Below are 15,646 nucleotides of genomic sequence, written 5' to 3'. Positions count from 1 at the left end.
CATATAGTAGCGGCGCATACGTACAAGCGAGCTCTACGTGGTGACCAAATAAGGAAACAGAAAGCGGCACATAGCACCACGTCTGCGCAGTTGTCTGCATATCTAAACTGAAAAAAAAAAAACTAACAACAGAGAGAAGGAATAAAAACCCTTTGAAGACCACGGTGGTAACGATACAATGAGACATGGCGGGTTGCACGTGTCGCGTTGAAAGAGAAAAGAAGACTCACGAGTGTACTTGAACAGCTCTTCTTTATCGTGTTGTACATTCTTGTCCCCTGTTAAACGCCCAGATGAAAGTGAGAAAAGGAAAAATCTCTCGCTTCAGTTTTTTTTCTTTAGATCAGCGCTGCGGGTTCAGGGAGAGGTGAAAAACAAATAAAACTACAGACACACAAACATCTCGTGTACATCGAGGGCGGCATACCACCCGTACTACTGCAAATTAAGGTGTTGCTGCGATCTCCGGGCTGCCAAACGCCTCAGTTGCCGCTGCGGCGGCCTCAGCCTGCAGCTTTTCCTTTTCCAACGCATCACACGCCTCTTGCAGCTGCTCCAACCGCTTCGTCAGCATCCGCTGGATGGCCGCCTGACGGACGGAGGGCGTGTCGCCCAGCAACTCTAACGGAAAGCCCTCATCGTCCTCCCCACCCACACCCGGGGCGCTGATGGGCTTCGACAACGAACGAGCCACCGCCTCGGCGCCGCCCCCGCTCATCTTAGGGAAACTCGCGTCCTGGACGCTGTCTAACCCTTCTGCGCCCTTTCGCCTCCCAGCTTCTCCATCCCCTAACACCGCATCTTCTACCGCAGTAGTCTTGCCACCAGAGAGGGGCCCACCCTCCTCCTCCTCCTCGGATACCGTAGACGGGGTCAGTGGCCTCCGCGCGCCGCTTATGAGCAGTGGGAGCCACACATGCGCAAAGGCGGCCGACATTTGCGGCAGCGCATCGAAAAACCGGCAGAAAAGCTCGAAGTCCATGTGCGACTTGCGCATCAGATGCAGCGGGATGGCCGACTTCTGATGGGCGCCCACGCTCGCTCGTGCCGCAGCGCCCTTACGTCCCTTCCTATTCGCCTTCAAGAACGCTGCCTCCTCCTCGGCGGCGACGACGCTGAAGGCATCCTCGAGGGCGCGAACCATGCTGGCCGTGACAGCCGCGCTTGCCTCTGACACGGACCCGTCGCGGTAGGCATGCCGTCGCAGAAAGACGAGCTGGGACTTGTGAATGTAGCCGTGGCCCTCCGCCGCCAGCACCATGAAGCACTCCCACCGCACAATCTGCTTTGTCTCGGCGCTGTTGAGCAGGGCGTCGAGGGCGTCCAGCAGCTCTAGGACAAGGACGCACTTGCGGCTGTCTTTCAGCTCGGGTGGGCTGGCGTTCTGCTGCTTGCCAGGGAAGCCGACGGGGCTGGCGGCGTCCTTCCACGCCCCACTCGCGCCGGCCGGGTGAATCTTGGAGCTGTGTGCGTTGCTCGCAAAGGAGACGGACGACGGCTGGGGGTGCGGTACGGCGCTGGTCGGGGTGCCGATCCCTCGCGCGAAGCTCTGGGTAGAGTTGCGGTGCGTGCCGCTTATGGACCCCCCAGAGGCGGCGGCCCCACCGCTCACCACGCTGGTTCCCAACGTCCGCCCTTTGTTGCTGCCGGTCGTCGCGTTGCTGTTGCTCGCCCGTGCGGCCGCGGTGCCGCCACCACCGCCCGATATCGACGCTGGGGCGTGGGAGGCAGAGTTGTCGCTGGGTACGCCCGGCTGCCGCCCCGGGAGTCCGCCAGCGGTGGCGGCGGAGGCGACGGCGAGCAGCAGGTCCGCCGCATCTACCGCGTTTGGAGCCCGCGTGTTTGCGTTCAGCACGCGGAAGAGCCGCTGGACGGCGCTGCCGGACGCAACGGCGGCGGCGCCTCCTCCCACAACGGAGACAACAGGGACGTTGAAAGGCACGTCAGCGGCCATCGTACACAGCTGGTCCAGCGTCACGGCACCGTCTTCGTTGCTCAACAGCAGCAACGACGAGCGAAAGAGCGACAGGTTTGCCGGGAAGCTGCCTTCCACTGCGGCAGGCGTTGCGGTGGCAAGCGCAGTGGACTTCCGTTTCTTCTTCGCGCTGTCTCCCCGCTTGGCGGCAGTAGACTTGCGCTTCTTTGGCCCGTCCGCCAGGAGCTGTGCGGCGGCTTGGGAGGAGAGACGAGCCGCCGCGGCGGACTCGCGCTCCCTCTGGCGCCTCGCCGCGTCGGGGTGGCGCAGGCGGTAGGCGGCCACGAAGGCCTCATCAATCTGCTGCACCAACAGGTGCAACCCATCGCGCTGCTGCGTCGTCTGCGCCACAACCTCCTCTGGTGTGCACGGCGGGGCTGCAGTCGTCGGTGTACCGTCGGGTGGTGCAGTCACCTCCAGCTTTGCCGAGCCGGATGACCATACGCCACCGCTGGGGGACAGTGGCGGCGCCGGACCGCGCGCAGTGGCACCGACAAGAGAAGCGCTTTGACTGAGGACCGGGGAGGGGGAGCGAGCGACGGGGCTGCCGTTGGCAGAAGTATTTGTCGCCTTCTTCGTACTGCCGGTCAGACGCAATGCGTTGACGTGCGGCAGCACATCGACCCCAGCAGGGTAGAAGCGGCCGACGTAGGCTGACTCCGTGGGCGGCTGATGCAGATGTGCGCGGCGCTGTGCCTGCGCCTGTGCGCGCTCCTCATCTGCCTGCTGGGAGAGGTAAGAGGAGTGCTTGTCCTGCGCCCGAGGAAGTCGAAGAGGCGCCGGCGTGCCGGTCGGTGGAGCGGCAAGGCAGCGATCAATCGCCTGTATGTGCTTCGGCTGTGGCTGCCTTCGTTTACCGGACAGGTGCTTCTCTGCCATGGGCCCGCCAGCGCTTAGCGCCGCGGCCTCCACGTTCGAGTCGGCTTTACCTGCAAGGCACATTTGCACTGCCTTGCTGGCGTCCGCGCTGTTCGACTCCATCAGCAGCTCCTTGTAGCCGCGCTGGGCGTAGTACTGGAAGAGCGCCTCCGTTCCGTGTGTGCGCTGAGCCAGCGACGGAGGGGCGTGGGCCGGGTTCGAGCAGAGGAGGGCGTAAGGGTCCGCGTCGCCCGCCGCGGAGACGAAGGAGGCGCTGTGAGCGGGCTTGCGAGACGCCGGGGCAGCCACCGAAGGCTTCGCCGCACCGGTCCCGGTGGAGATGAGAGAGCCGGATGACAGGCGGGCGCCATTTGCGGAGTGTGGGTGAGGGGAGAAGGGTGTCTCCAGAAAACCGGCTTTGGCAACGGTCTCCGTCATCGTTGCAGAAAGATGAGAGGAAACAATACGTGAATCACTGAAGAACAGAAATAGTAAACAAGAAATACTGCGAGCTATGCGGCTCTCGGAAGGTAAAAAGAAAAAGTGGAGGAGGAGGAGGAAAGGATATAGAAAATGGAAGAGGGGCGTTTTTTTCCCAGTGTGAAGCAGCCCACTGACGAGCGGCTTCGGGAGTGACGCTGCGCGATTAGACAAGACCGCCAGAAAACTTGTGTAGGCGCGATCTTGAATGCGCACGTACGCGGACGTAGGTCCTTTAGTTTTTATTTTCGGTTGTGTACATGGCGAACTCGATGCCACATGTCAACAACCTGTTCCCGTCTCAGAGCTAAAAGTATGTCTTTTCGAAAACCGCACACGGGCACCGCAACGAAAGGAAAGGTGGAGGTCGTCTTCTCTCCCGAGACGAGGAAACAATCCACCGCCAATTGCGGCAGAAGAAGAAGCAATGACAACGAAAAGACGCAAAACAGTATTCTTATATTGGTAGGGAAAGCTTTTGATAGAGGACAGGAGAGAGAGAAAGGAAGAGAGAACATCTACTTCTCTTTTCCTTCCTAGTGTCCTAGATCTCGTGCGGTCATCGTGGCGGGCATCCCGCCCGGCGGCACAGGGCCCCCCTCGCCCACACCACCGTTAAGAGGAGAAGCAACGGCCGCGACGTTCCGTGTGGGACTCGCATCCGACCGCACACCCCCACCAGCGTTGCCCGCCTCCACCTCCACCGCCTCCTCTGCCGCTTCATCCTTTTCCTTATTCCGCCTCGCCGCGGCCGCTCGCCCTTGTGCACCGGGCAGAAAGGGAGCGATCCTACGCAACAAGGCGTGGCCTGCACCGGGTTTGTACCGGTGGCCCGGGCTGCTGCTGCGGTGGCGGCCACTGCCCTTGAAGGCGGCGGCGCCGTCCAGCGCGGCACGGTTCATGACGCGGTCAATAATCGACCCTATCGTAGCGAGAAAGCCGGCCTCTCCGCCTGCGCCGTCGGAGCCCGCACCACCACTACCACCGCCGGTCAGGGCCGCTCGCTCCTCCCGCCCACCCGTGCCGCTGCGAGCACCGGCAGCCGAGCCAGGGCCGTAGGCACGCCGGCGCCACCGCTTCACAAAGTAGGTCGCTGCAGTTGCCATCACGGCGAGGTAGAAGGCGGCCACCACCCACATCATCGCTGCGTCCATCGTCCACGTCGCTGGTGCGGCTGTTGTAGAAGTGGAGGTGGTGGGGCCACCGACCTCTGCAGCGATCGTCGTGGACGTGGTTTGGTCATGCTGCACCCCTACCACCGGAGGCACCATCATCGGGACCGTGACGCACGATAATTTGAATAGATTGAAATGATGAGAGGAGGGAGCTAGCCGGGAAGCGCTCCGCGTACTCTCCGTGAAAATCAAAGAGCAAAAGCACGCGCACACAGCGGGAGGCGCGTTAGTTAATGTGGGAAGCCCGTTCACTCCAACAGCAGTGGATCATGAAAAAACCGAAACACAAAAAGCAAATAATCCGCGTCTCTCTACCAAGCGAGCTTCGTAGACAATCGGCTCTTGATTTTTGTCTGATTTTGTTTTGGCGCGACGCGGCTGGCGTGCGCTCCGAATACAAACCCAACACTAGCGGCAATTAAACGTGCTTGGTGAACACACACACACACACAGAGATAGAGAAAGAAGGGGAGAAGGAAAGACGTTCGCTTGCAAATTTTGTTTTGTAAGTCGAAGATGTCGCACCGCAACTCCGCCGCTTGCCGGCCCACCGCGTATCATTCTTAACTGCGAGAGGAACTCTCACCAGAGATTGTCCATCGACGGCCTTTTTGGTGCACACGAAACAACGAGCTGCAAACGTGTCACCGCTGGAAAAGGAAAAGAAGTACTCGCGATGGAGGAGGAACAATCCCGGTGAGCGCGTCTCCTTCCCTGCTGTTGTCGCCAGAGGTAGTTGCTTCGTTTTTTTCTCTTTTTTCTTTGAAGTGTATGTGCTCTCTTACAATGGTGGCCACAAGAATACGGAAAAGAAGCAGTTATGATGCGGACGGGGGTATTACGCTCAACAAAAACGGTGGAGCCCCGCCAGAGTATTTATGATACGTAGAGTAGTAACAGCAACAATATTAGGAAAGCAAAAGAGCTGTGCATTGGTACGCCGAGGAATGAAAAAAAAAAGAGGTTTGCAGTAATAATTGTGATAACGAATTGAGGAGAGGGTGGAGGGGGATCGGCCTAATGAAAGGGGAGTAGAAGGAAAGTTTCAAGACGGAATCAGCGCGGCCCGCCACACGACTGACGTGGCGCGACATCGAAGCCTCCCTTGTACTGTCTCTCGCCCCCAAAATAGCAACATCGCCGTGAGCAGCTGCCTTTAAACTGCAATATGACCGGCATCATCAGGGCCGGTCATCAGTGTGCGTTTAAAAACACACATGCCTCCGAGACAGCACTCCTCTTCACTCCACCGTCGTTGGGGAGGCAACGGCAGACTCTGACGCTGTCTCCACCGACTCCTCCGGTACCACGTGCGGTTCGCCGGACAACCCACAAAACGGCCACTGATCCATGCGCAGCTTGCACCGCGGACACAGCAGCGTCTCCACCTTCGGCCGTTTTGCGCGCTTGCCCGGCGCCTCACTGTCCGTTGCGGCAGACGTCCGTGGCCGCTTCGCTGCAGCGGCAGCTCTCGTTGTTTTACGCCCTCGTGCGTTTCCGGCACTCGCCTCACTCCCCTCTTCGGCGGCGGCGTTCGCGGTGTCGTCCCCGTCCGAGCAAGCGGCGGGCTCTGACGCATCTTCCTCTTCTTCACCTTCACCTTCGTTTTTGCCTTTCTTGGCCTTATTCGCAGCGCCTTTTTTGGTCCCTGTGTCGGATCTGTCACCGCTGGTACGACTGTTCTTTCCTTGACGTTTGGCGTCGGCGGCGGCAGTCTTTAATGCCTGCTGTTGCCACTCGGGGGCCTTTTGAGGGACAATACCCTGCTTTCGTCTGGAGACTCGCGAGCGAGAGGCATTTGGCTTCGGTGTTGCGGCCGTCGTGCGCGTTGACGCAGCCGTGGCCTTCTTGCTTGCTCGGGTGACGGGTGCGGTGATCAAGTTTCGCCTGACCGCCACCGCCACGGAGTCCTTCTTGGGCGCGCGCGCTGCACGGGGAGGCATCGTGACGCTGAACACCGTCGAAAGAGAAAAACGATAATGAAGGTACTACAAAACACTAATAACGGCTAAGGACGGCGAGCAGAGAAGCGTATTCCCATCTACGTGCGTGCACGTTGTCTCTTCTCACCTTTGCGCACCTCTTGTTGAGCAGCCGTTCCTGGGAGCAGAGGGAGGTACAAGAAAAATTATTTCAGATGTGGCAGAGGAAAACAACGGAGGAGGGAGAAGAAGAGATATCGATATGGGTGAAGAGCGCGTTTGCGAGTACCGGCACAGACACACACACACACATGCAGAGAAGACAAAAAACAGTCATGAAAAGAAAAAAGAGAGGCGAGCATTTCTGTACGGCGTCGCGTCCTCCTCTCTCCCCCTCAGCATCCTTCACACAACCTGCGCGCCTTTCAATTTCACGTAGTACTGAAGAAAGAAAAGAACGCCTTTCTTCTCCCCTAAAATGCCTTTCTGCTTCGTCTTCTCCTTTCTTGTTCGAGTTGTAATGAGAAACGATGGTAAAGGTCTTTTTCCTTCTTCTTCATCCTTTTGATTCCTCCGCCTTCTGAGCCGCAAATTCGCCCACGCACTCTCAGTCATCTTCCCCGTCATCGACGAGCTTCGGCAGACGCGCTCGACGGAGTCCACCTGAGCCGGTTGTCGCAGAGGCGGAAGACGCCTTCGCGCTACCTTGCCCCGTCGTTTCCGCTCCGTCCTTCGCCGACTTCTCATCGGCTGGCGCGCCCATCAGCCGCCGCTTCGTCAGCTTCGACGACGTCACCTTCTCCACACACTGCTGCACATCTTTGCTGAACTGCAGTACGTACCCCCACACAATTGTCTCATCGCCGTTTGGGTCCTCGCCGTAGGAGGCCAGCATCGCGGACACGTCCTCACGCAGTTGCTGGTACTTGAGGGCGAGTTGCCCGACAGTGGTCAGGTCGCGCTCCACCGCCGTCGCCAGCAACGCAGGCAACGCGTCCTTCGACTCGGCAGGGTTGACGGAGGGCAGCCGCTTCTCGTACCACGCCTTCACGTCCTTCGCCTCCTCCACGACACGCCGCATGCGCTGGAGAGTGAAGTTGAGCTGGGTGACCTGCTGGCCCATGTCCTGCAACGGACTGGCCGAGACAGCGCGAATGCAGCTGACATCCTCGACGAAGCGCAGCACGTCTTTCACGTCGGGGTCAGGCACGTTCTCGCTGGTGGATGATGGAGGAGGAGGTCGACTCGTTTCTCGTTTCGGATCATCATCATCACCGCCTTTCGGCAACAGGTGCTGCTTCTCGTCCGCCTCGAGCAGGGAGATCACCAACGCCATCAGCACCGTTGTCTTGCCATCCGCGCTCTTCACGAAATTCAGCTGGTTCAGGTTCTCCAGCCGGAAGCCCTCCGCGTCGGCGTGGGGAGTGCCGCGGTTCAGGTAGTTGCCAAAGGCTAAGATGGCACGCATCATGCGCGCAAAACGGCCGCTGCGTTGGGTGATGACCCGCACGGCGGCCTCGACGGACGACAGCAGACTAGCAGCAGAGCGTATTGACTCCGGCAGCTCCTCCGCCGCCGTCCACAGGTGCAAGCGCTCCCGCACATCCTTCACGGTCGTCGCCATCGTGAACAGGTACGTTTCCACATCCGACCACAGCACCCGGCCCGCCTTCTTCTCTATCGCCAGCGCTGCCACATCTTCAGGGGTGGGAAGGGCAGCCGAGAGGATCTCGCGCCGCTCAACCGGCAGCACCGTGGCATCGCACCCGATGAGCGCGGTGCACAGGTCCTCCACCGGCACCTGCACGCGTTTCAACGCAATCCCAATGTTCTGCAGACGCTGACCCGTGAGGACGTTGCTGCGGAGCTCGTTGCGCCGCTCCTGCTCCGCCTTCTTCGCCGACGCATCTGCCAAGCTGGTCTGGGTGACCGCCTTCACCTCGAAGAGCTGCCGCACGAAGGACTCGTCCACAACGGCGCGTCGCACCACGTCACTGTCCGATACGGCCCAGATGCCGCTCGGCTTGGTGATTTTCTTCCAAAAGAAAGTCTTGAGACGAGGGCCCGTGTACACCGGCTTCGGCTTCACCGTCGCGACTGCTGCCGCTGCTGCTGGTGGAGGAGGCAGTGGTGGTGCGCCCGGGCCACCCGGCGGCGGCGGAGGCGGCACACCCGATGGCGGCGCCGGTGGAGGCAGCTTGTTCGAAGAGGATGACGACGGCGGTGGCGGCGGCGGCGGCAGTCCTGCTGGTGGTGCAGGAGGGGGGAGCTTACCCGGTGGTGGTGGTGGTGGTGGTGGTGGCTGCTGCCCCGTAGGCGGAGCGGAGGGAGGAGGTGGAGGAGGGAGTTTGCCGGGAGGCGGAGGAGGGGGCGGCAGTCCACTCGGCGGCGGTGGTGGTGGTGGTGGCATTCGAGGTGGAGGAGACTCCCCCAGCATCGGGTCAGCATGTTTGAGCGGGGTGGCACTCGACACAGGAGGAGGTGGCGGTGGTGAAGGGGGCGCGTGCGGCGGTGCTGCAGACGCCGCAGCTTCCTTCAACGGGCTCTTCTTCTCTGCCGTATCATCGTAGATGGGGACGCCGCCACCATACATCCGCTCCGGCGTGGGCTGCCGGAGCCGCGCTGTCGTCGCCCCCGGACGCGGCTGCACCCGCACCAACTCCGGTTCCGCCTCCGCCACATCGTCCTCCTCGTCAAAGCGGCGCTCGTCCTCGCCGACCATGTTCAGCGAGGTGGGGAAGTACAACATCGTTGCGCCGGTCAGCGGCATCGACGGCTCCTGCCAGCGGCGGTCCATGCTCTCCCGACCGCCTTGTCGCGTGCCGTCGCTGCGGTAGTACACACCTCCGCCGTACGCCTCGGGGTTGGCGTCGCGGTAGCGGCTGGAGGAGTACGGACCACCGGCACGCGTCAGCCCGAGGAGGTCGCGTGGGTCGCGCCGGGAGTTGATCATCTGCCGCTGCGGCGACTGCTCGACCCGTTGGCTGATCTGCTCAATGTACTCCATGTCCTTCTCAGCCGGTTCACACTCGGCAAAGTGCAGCTGCACGTAAAAGTCGTCCAACAAGGCGTTGGCGCCGGCGTAGTCCATGTCCTGCACACGCACGCGGTGCACGCACTGGGCAATGAAGATGGTGCTAAAGGCGAGACGGAACAGCCGCCTCTTCTGCACCATCTTCTTCGAGCGTGCGTTGCCAATCACAAAGCGGTTCAACGCGGGGGAAGCGCCGTGGTCAAAGGAAGGCGACGACAGCGACTGCGCAAAAGAGGCGGAGGAAGAGGCGTCTACACCGCCGGCGGAGGAGAGGACCCCCCCACCACCACCACCACCTTGTATGGCGCCTGTGGTGCCGAACGGCCCCTGCAGACTCGCTTCGTCAAAGTCGGCGGGCAGGGGCAGCACATCGTACTGGAAGACGTTCAAGACAAAGTCCCCAAAGACGCTCTCGTTGACGTCGAGGTACATCTCCAGCGTCTCCGCGTCACCCAGACTCCACGCCTCGGGGTCGCTGAACAGCTTCGGCGGCTGCCCTTCCCCATTCTCCAGCTGCAAGCCCAGCTTCTTCTGAAAGAGGGCGCTCATGTTGTGCAGCGAGACGCGGGTGAGGGTAAGCCGCTTCTTGTTCGGCACCTCGGGAATCTCAAAGAGCAGCTGGAAGTAGTTGATGTAGCTCACCTGCGACAGGGCGTGGTAGACGCTGCGAGCCACACCAATTTCCTTCTCCACAAACTCCAGCGTTCCGCTGCCGCCGTAGGTGGGGAAGCCGGAAAAGATCAAGTAACAGGCCGCCATCATCGCCGCATAGTTGGGGTGGGTAATGGCAGGGGTCTCTTCCAGGAAGGCGAGGACGGCGCAGTGGGTGTGGGAACGGCCTGGTGCCCCGGCCACCCCGCTGTGCTTCGTCGTTGGGGACGCGGCGGAAGGGCTGTGCAGGGCAGCCTCGAAGTCGCCGGCGCTGATCCACTTGCGTATGGTGAAGCACACCTCCATTATCAGACCGAAGTTCTCCACCGACTGCTTCGAAAAGTCGAGCACCTGCCCGCGGTGGCAGCCGTCGACCAGCTCCATCATCAATGGGGAGAAGTTGAAGACGATGTAGTGATCGGCCTCTGCCTCGTCGAGGTGGGCGCAGGTGGCGGCGATGGAGCGGGTGGTGGTGCGGCCGACGCGCAGGGTGCGGTCCGTCAGAGTCGTGCTTCCGGCCGGAATGTTCCACACGTACACCCGCGTGTCCAGCAGCTCCGTCAAGTTTGCCTCATTCGCGGAGAAGTAGTGCTGAATGCCACGGAAAAGATTCATGGGCTGCAGCGGGACCTCCGTCACGGCGAGGTCAATGGGGTTCTGCGGCTCACTCACACACAACAGACGCGCCAGGTGAACAAGCAAGTCCCAGTTCACGGCAAGGTACACCACACACACCACACAGAACGGCGCGGAGCAGAAGCAGACGAGCAGGAAGACCGTAACGCTCGTTGCCACGTCCGCGAGGTTCCACAAACAATTGAGGGCAAAGAGCGATGTATTTACGAAAAGAAGATAACGCGAAAATTCCAGCGTTCGTTCAATGAAGGAAATGGAAAGGGAGGCGGCGAGAGGCAGGACCAACAGCGCGTAGTGGAACACCCCCATATAGAGTTAAGCGCGGTCAGCGACCAGTACGTGTAGTGAACCCCCACGACACGTAGAAATCAAAGATAAGGCAGTAATAACAATACTAATGATAAAGAAGGAAGTGCACCAAAACAACAACGAAATGCAGCGTTCTCGTGATTCCGCTTTGTAAGCAAACTAAGAAAAATACTCATATATATATATATATATATAGGTGTGTCAGCAGGGTTTTTTTGTTCTCCAGTGAATTGAAGCCGCTATGTCATCGTACGCTTCTACGCAGCTGTACTTCTGCTGGGGTGTGTGTTGACGGTATCCCCAAACACAGAAAGCAGCGAGGCGACGAACTAGCCCGAACCGTAGTAGGAACCTTTTCGTTCCTCCTTCTTGCTTCCCCCTTTTTTACTGCTATGAGAGAGTCAATGTAAGAGCTTATAATGGACTTTCTAGATGTACACACACTCAAGTCAGAAATGGCAGGCAAACACAAACAACAAAGAGACACGCCCGGTTTGTGTATGGAAAGCGTCGGCAGTGGCCACCATGCGGTGTTGCAACGCCGATGAGACGGAGAAGAGAGGCAACGCCGCTGGGGACACCGGGATAGAGGAGAAAAAAGGGATTGTGCGAAAGCAAAAAGCTAGGTTTCATATTAAACAAAAACGCCCGCATTTCCATTGAAAGGCCTGCGTTGCTGCACGGAGTATTTGCAACTTTTACCCGCAAGTCGATGATCAAGAAGGCGCGGTACGCGCTATTGGGAGAAAGAGCCGCCTTAACGAGTAAGTACTGAATCTTTAGCCTTAAAAAAAAACCCCCTTGCACAACGAGTGAACTGCTTGCGAACAACGAGGAGCCGCGGAAAGTAAAATAAATCATCGACAATGTAATGAAAGCTTTGCTTCCTCCTGGCTGTCCGTGGCACCTCTGTCTCAGCAGCACCAGACTGCCTCGTTGTCCTTCATCTCGGCAAAGCGCCTACCAGAAATTTCAGTGGTCTCCCCACCTCGTTTCCCCACCAGTAAAAAATAAACGGCGACCTTGCGTTAGATGTTGGGCCGCCGCTTTGAGGAAAGCATTCCAAAAGCTGGCTTCTTCACGGCAGCGGCCGCACGAGGAGCAGAGAGACTCGCAGCGGTGCGGCTGCTCGTGGTGGCTAACGTTGCTGCCGGTGCAACGGTGGCCGCCGAGGAAGATAAAGCCCTTGGAGGTGCAACTTTGACTTCGTCGTTGGCTGTTGTGACACCTGCGGGGACGACCGACGTGCTCTTCGTCGCTGTAGACGACGACGATGAATGCCGCATTTCGTAGATGCCGTGCGAGGCCTCCACCAGCCACTCCGGCTCCACGGCGGTCACCATCACCAGGTACTCCTTCTGCGTCAGCAAGAGATCGTTGTAGACGAGGTAGGGTGGCATTTCACTGCGGGCGTGAATGGCCGAGGCGGGGTGGACGGCGCACGTCACCCCAGCATTCAGCAGCGGGCGGTAGTCGGTCCACCGCCGATCCGAGCGTTGCGCCGCCTGCAAGGCGAACGCCGTCGCGATGCAATAGCGCACCTTGTCTAGCTCCCCTGGGCCGCACGACTGCAGCGGGAGGTGCAGCTTCCGCACCCGCTCCATCAGCTGTACCAGCACATCGTACGCCCTCGCCAGCGTCGGGGCGTGGAGGAAGTGATCCTGCGCCCACTGTCGCGATCGACCGTGCTCGAGGTACTGCGTGAAGACGTGCAGCAGCGTCAGGTGGTCAGAGTCGTTGGAGTAGAAGCGGCTGTGGTGCTGATGGGCGGCCTTCTCACGACCCTTGGGCAGCTCAAACAGGTTCTTCGGGTCTGCGGAGATCATCGACACCACACGGGCCATCTCCACCGCACAGCCCTGCTCGGTGCTCGCCAGGAGCAGCTTCGCTAGCGCGGGCGAAATGGGGAACTCCAGCGCCTGCTGCCCCTGTGCCGTGATCGCCCCCTCGTCATCCAGAAATCCCAAGACCCACAGGTGAAACATGCTGTTCCGCACATTCGCGACAGGCGGGGCGTCCATGAAGTCAAAATCGCGCAGGCGGCGGATGCCGATGCTCTTCAGTAGCAGCACCACACTGTCGACGCTGCTGCGCTGAATCTCCGGCACGCTGTTCACCAGCATCTCCTGCGCGTACTGTTCCTCGGTGTAGAGGCGGTAGCAGACGCCCTCGGTGGTGCGGCCGGCGCGACCTTTGCGCTGACCGGCTTGCGCCTGCGAGATAGGGTAGCGCTGCAGCGTGTTCATACCGATGGAGGGGCGGTAGACGTTCGTCTTCATGAAGCCGCAGTCCACCACGTAGCGCACGCCGTCAATCGTTAGCGAGGTCTCGGCGACGTTAGTGGCCACCACAACCTTCCGCTGCCCAGCTGGCGTCGGGTCCAGCACGCCGACGTCGCCACTGGTGGTGATGGTCGCAGCAGATGAAGACGCCTCGGACAGGCACGGGAGGATGAGAAGGGTGTCCAGGTGCTGCGGACTGAGTTCCGCGAGTCGGCGCCGGATCAACTCACACGTCCCGTACACGTCCTCTCTGCCAGTCATGAAAACAAGGATGTCGTGCTTGCCCTCCATCGGCATCTGCAGGTGCAGTTGACACACACGAAACACCGCCTCCGCCACGTAGTCGACCACCGGCGACGGGCTGTACTGAAGCTGCACCGGGAAGGTCTGGCCGGGAATCTCGTAGCACGGCGCATGACCGAAAAACATCGAGAACTTTTGTATGTCCATGGTGGCGGACGTGACGATCAGCTTCAGATCGCCGCGGCGACGCAGCGCCAGCTTCAGCACTCCCATCAACACATCCGTGTCAACGGAGCGCTCGTGCGCCTCATCGAGCACCATCACACTGTACTTCTCCAGTGACGGGTCACTCACCGTTTCGCGCAGTAGCACGCCGTCCGTCATGAACTTCACCTCGGTGTCGGCGCTGGTCGTGTCGTCGAGGTGGATGGAGTAGCCAACCGTGGTGCCCAGCGCGCACCCCATCTCGTCACTCACACGCCGCGCCACGCCGATCGCGGCGAGTCGACGGGGCTGCGTGCAGCCGATGATCTTGCCGTGTCGCGCGTAGCCACGGTGATGCAGATACTGCACCAGCTGCGTCGTTTTGCCGCTGCCGGTTTCGCCCACCACCACTGTCACGGCGTTCTCTCCAATGTAGCGCAGAAGCTCGTCCTTGCAGCGGAAGATGGGGAGGGACTCCTTCTGACGTCGCATGTCGTCGCGCCGCTTCAACTCGCGCATGTCGCTGGTCAGGCTGGCTAAACGTCTCTTGCGCTCCGCGATGCGAGTCTGCTGCTCTTCTTTGCGCTGACGACGACTATCCGGTGTCACGCCTTCGCCGACATCCTTCAAGGCAGCCTGATCCTTCACTTTATTATTCGAGCGACTGGATTGCTGTGACGATGAGGAAGCTTGACCGTCGCTGCGCCGTCGCGCCTCCTCCAGCCGTTCCTGTTCTAATCGCAGCTGCCTCTTCAAGTACGCCGCCTCCTCTTCTTCATCTTGTTGCGCTTCTTCCAGCGACCTCAGACCCGACGACTGCTGTTGCTGCTGCTGCAGACTCCCCTCCGCCGTCGTCAGCGCTTCCCCGTTCTGTGCCACTCTGCCAAAGGCATCTTTTCGCAAAAGCTGCGCGAGGTTCGATTTGGAGGTGTCCATCACTTCTCGGTTGGTGCGCTCGCGGTCCATCAACCGCTTCAACTCGGACAGCGCCGCGCTGCCTTTCGTCGCGCTCACCGCGAGCGGGCAGGCGTTGCTGACAACCGGCACGATGATGTCCATGTCAGACGTACGCAGCACCGCGTGTAAGAAGCGCGACGGCCCCCTTGGACCTTTCTCCTCTTCATCCTTGCCTCCTGCTTCGTTGTCGCCATGCTCTGGTTTCGCGTGCGCAGCCGTGCTGGGTGAGAAGTCGTTTCCGGATGTGAAGAAGGCGGGCGGGACCATTGTGGGGTTCACCACCACCTTGCGACTCTTGTCCAGCTGCGCGTCGTCACCCGCGCGATGCTGCTGTTCCGCAGACCCCGGAGCGCCACGCAACGCGGCCTTGTCGTCACTGTGCTCGTCGCCGTGTGGGCGAAAGAAGTAGTCGCCCCCGTAGGCCCACTGCGCGGAGTCGTCTGCACCCGTCATCATGCCCTCTGTCGTGTCGCGATCGCGCTCGAGGACCTCGCCCAGTTCCAGCTGGGAAATGAAGTGCTGCGCCTGTTCGTGAATGGACGCTGCTGCACGCTCGGTTGAAGAGGAGGTCGAGTTGGGGTCGCCGTCCCGGGTGCGCTTGTACGCCTCATGCACGCCATCACTTGTGGTCAAGGGCGCGTACATGTAGATCTGGACCTGAACGTGCTGTTTTCTATTCTGAGAAGGAAGGTGCGTGCTAATGAGTACATATATATATATATATATATATATATATTTATATATCAGTATCTCTCTATATCCACACGGAAGAGAAAGTACGAGAGAGTTGGGGAACAGATAAAAACAACAGAAGAGGAGAGAAAGAGAAAGGGAGGACGCAGGAAGATCACACGAGTGGAGAGCGTTGTGAGACGTCACACGTGATGAATAATCGCTTTTCCTTGTTGACGCTTTATCCG

At 59.9% G+C, this 15,646-nt stretch overlaps 5 protein-coding genes across 8 annotated transcripts; all 5 read right to left on the bottom strand.

The window, feature by feature from the left end:
• Positions 1–445: 445 nt before the first annotated feature.
• ABB37_05660 (hypothetical protein) lies at positions 446–3,357 on the bottom strand (the record flags this gene model as incomplete). Of its 2 annotated transcripts, none has more annotated exons than XM_015803769.1 (1): positions 446–3,357. In XM_015803769.1, exon 1 carries the CDS (start codon positions 3,269–3,271, stop codon positions 446–448), a length of 2,826 nt encoding a protein of 941 aa, XP_015657594.1. In that variant the 5' UTR covers positions 3,272–3,357. The 2 variants fall into 2 exon arrangements, with proteins under 2 accessions (XP_015657594.1, XP_015657595.1); XM_015803770.1 differs by having other exon boundaries at positions 446–3,355.
• A 492-nt stretch (positions 3,358–3,849) lies between these two features.
• ABB37_05659 (hypothetical protein) lies at positions 3,850–4,917 on the bottom strand (the record flags this gene model as incomplete). Of its 2 annotated transcripts, none has more annotated exons than XM_015803767.1 (1): positions 3,850–4,917. In XM_015803767.1, the coding sequence occupies exon 1, from the start codon at positions 4,585–4,587 to the stop codon at positions 3,850–3,852; it is 738 nt and encodes a 245-aa protein (XP_015657592.1). In that variant the 5' UTR covers positions 4,588–4,917. The 2 variants fall into 2 exon arrangements, with proteins under 2 accessions (XP_015657592.1, XP_015657593.1); XM_015803768.1 differs by having other exon boundaries at positions 3,850–4,898.
• An 812-nt stretch (positions 4,918–5,729) lies between these two features.
• ABB37_05658 (hypothetical protein) lies at positions 5,730–6,590 on the bottom strand (the record flags this gene model as incomplete). The annotated part of the gene is made up of 1 exon (XM_015803766.1): positions 5,730–6,590. Exon 1 carries the CDS (start codon positions 6,429–6,431, stop codon positions 5,730–5,732), a length of 702 nt encoding a protein of 233 aa, XP_015657591.1. The 5' UTR covers positions 6,432–6,590.
• Positions 6,591–7,017: 427 nt separating this feature from the next.
• ABB37_05657 (putative mitochondrial pre-mRNA splicing factor) lies at positions 7,018–11,041 on the bottom strand (the record flags this gene model as incomplete). Its single annotated transcript, XM_015803765.1, has 1 exon — positions 7,018–11,041. The coding sequence occupies exon 1, from the start codon at positions 10,708–10,710 to the stop codon at positions 7,018–7,020; it is 3,693 nt and encodes a 1,230-aa protein (XP_015657590.1). The 5' UTR covers positions 10,711–11,041.
• Positions 11,042–12,068: 1,027 nt separating this feature from the next.
• ABB37_05656 (putative pre-mRNA splicing factor) lies at positions 12,069–15,482 on the bottom strand (the record flags this gene model as incomplete). Of its 2 annotated transcripts, none has more annotated exons than XM_015803763.1 (1): positions 12,069–15,482. In XM_015803763.1, exon 1 carries the CDS (start codon positions 15,369–15,371, stop codon positions 12,069–12,071), a length of 3,303 nt encoding a protein of 1,100 aa, XP_015657588.1. In that variant the 5' UTR covers positions 15,372–15,482. The 2 variants fall into 2 exon arrangements, with proteins under 2 accessions (XP_015657588.1, XP_015657589.1); XM_015803764.1 differs by having other exon boundaries at positions 12,069–15,425.
• Positions 15,483–15,646: the final 164 nt, after the last annotated feature.

Source organism: Leptomonas pyrrhocoris, assembly GCF_001293395.1.
Source record: "Leptomonas pyrrhocoris isolate H10 chromosome Unknown, whole genome shotgun sequence".
NCBI lineage: Eukaryota > Euglenozoa > Kinetoplastea > Trypanosomatida > Trypanosomatidae > Leptomonas > Leptomonas pyrrhocoris.
Note: the sequence above shows the minus strand (reverse complement) of the source record. Positions and strands in the feature narration are given on the sequence as shown.